General features: G+C 47.3%; 1 protein-coding gene across 1 annotated transcript in view; it reads right to left on the minus strand.

Moving 5' to 3' along the window:
• The window catches only part of TGFBI (transforming growth factor beta induced), a 19,932-nt gene extending 19,491 nt beyond the window's left edge, over positions 1-441 (minus strand). The window contains exon 1 of the mRNA XM_017732932.1: positions 386-441. Within this exon, the coding sequence (XP_017588421.1) occupies positions 386-441 (56 nt within the window). The remainder of the gene's footprint in view (positions 1-385) is intronic.
• Positions 442-2,271: the final 1,830 nt, after the last annotated feature.

Genomic DNA, 2,271 nt, shown 5'->3' on the forward strand with positions numbered 1-2,271 from the left:
GCCGCAGGACCCTGCGGAGGCAGCATCCGACCCTGCGTGTCCCAGGCACCTTCATCCTGCCCCGAGGGGAAAGAGAGGACCTGTGGGGACTCAGCTCATCGTTTCCCTCATTACTGCCACATCCAGTAATGGTAGTTTGTTTCTTCATGAAAGGATTTCATTCAGTTTCTGTATATAAGGCAGGGAACAAGGAGCAAGAACCTACTGAAAAAAAAGTTAGAAATCACAAAACCAAACTTTCAGCTGGTGCAAACTGGCCCAGACTCAGCAACTTCCAAGCCAAATCATCACTTAGAGAGACGTCTGTGCTCTCTGACTCAGCCCACCTTGGCCACCCGGCCCCGCCGTGCCGAAATATGGTTCCAATTACATCGAAATTCCAAACCTTGCCTCGATTTTAGCGTCTGGCTGACGGCAGTGGACAATCCCTCTAATATTCATCTTGACAAGCCTGGCTACTGAAGGACTTGTTTGATCACTTCCCCCGCATCCCCAGCAGCAGCCTGCCAAGAAAACCCTTGTGCCTCCAGGACAGTATTGAACTGCCTTGCTCCCTCCTCCCTGCAGTTCTGTGGGGCTGCTCCTCCTTCCCTGCCTTATGGGAGAAAACCTTTTTCCAGTTTTTCCTCAGTGTGGAAAAATCCCTGCTCAGGACTGTGTTATCAACGATTCCTGCAGGCACGCTGTAGTAGCGGCTCCCCGCATTGCATGTTCTGATTCCTTGCCCAGTCTGGCTTAAAATGAATTTGTCAACACTCTTCCCTCTCCTCGTTGGAGTTCATCACCTTTGCCATGCCGTTCCCAGCCAGCCGCTCTGACTCCAGGATAAAACTGCCTATTGTTCCCCTTCAGCCAATGCCTTTTGCTTGGCAGCGGCAGCTGGGAGCTGCTGGGACAGGGGCTGCCCTTGGGAAGAGCCTGAGAAGAGCAGGACTTAATGTACAGCCCCAGATGTAAGGATGCAAGGACTCTGGCCATGGAGCTCCCCAGCATCACGCTGTGCCCACAAAGCTGGGTGGGTTTGGGGAGAGCACTCCCACATTTTCATTTTCAAATGTTAATGTTCGTTATACACTTTTCAGCTCCTCTCACTGACTTGAGCTGGTTCATTTTAAAAAAAGTTAATTAAGACATACAAGTTTTGCTATAGAGCCAAGCTCTGCCTCCCAACTCACTCTCGGCTCAATGGGGGCATTGATGGTGTGGGGGATGCTCACAGCAAAGGGTGGCAGTCCTGGTTGCACATCCCTGTGGAGCTGGCTCCTGCAAGCAACACAACATGCCCCACATCCACGATGTTTTGGGCTGGTTTTGTGTTGCTGTATCTCTTTGGCACATCATTAATCAATGGTCAAAAGTCCGTGTATGTTCAAAAATGAGCTTGGTATAAATCCCTCTCTCCATCAGAACGGGAGCAGGGAGCAAAGAGCTGTGATCAGCCACACTGGATTAATCTCAACTCAGATGGAAGTTCTGGCATTCCAGTTCCTTGGGTCATCCAAAGATCTCAGGCACCAGAGTGGACTGCAGTCACATCTTACCCAGTGCCTCTGTTAATTGAGCAGGGAGTAACATAACAAGCTCCTCTCTGCAGAGATGAGTGCACTGATTTACACCAGGCTGCCCTAACTTATTCAGCCTGAGCAAACTTCAGTCTCAGGGCTATCAGCAGAACTGTTTACTTAAGTTTCACATCACACAGAGATGGTGAACAAGACTCACTGTATTTCTACATAAATCGCTGCAGTTCTGGCCTTATTGACCTATTACAAGTAGACATCAGCTCAGAATTTGCCTGTTGGATTGTGTACCTGATCAGACATACAAACAGCACATCCCTTGTCGTAAATTCTGACCTGGATCCCTGCCAGAGAATGTATCAAATTGCAACATTTAAATCTTGGGAGGTTTTTTTTTTTACTTAAGGCATTTCATGACCCTGCTTCCAGCAATGCACTTAAACAGAAGCTTCAACTCAATCACTGTCACCATCCTGAGAGATGGAAGCCAGCTGAAAGGTCTGTCATCCTTTCACCACTCCTAATTCTTAATACATTTTAAAAACAGTGGAAACAACTTGGTTGTTAACATTGGGTTAGTTTTCTGCCTATTAATGAAGTCTCAAAGTACTCACTCTATAACATGCTGTGTATCAAGCAAGAAAGGTCTACATGCATTTTTCCGTAGGCCTTATCTTGTAAGGTTTATAAGTAAATAAGTGATTCTTTTTGTCAAGAAAACTTCCAAGACTGACTGGGGTTTCCTGTCAGA

This window comes from Corvus brachyrhynchos, unplaced genomic scaffold (genome assembly GCF_000691975.1).
Source record: "Corvus brachyrhynchos isolate BGI_N302 unplaced genomic scaffold, ASM69197v1 scaffold54, whole genome shotgun sequence".
NCBI lineage: Eukaryota > Metazoa > Chordata > Aves > Passeriformes > Corvidae > Corvus > Corvus brachyrhynchos.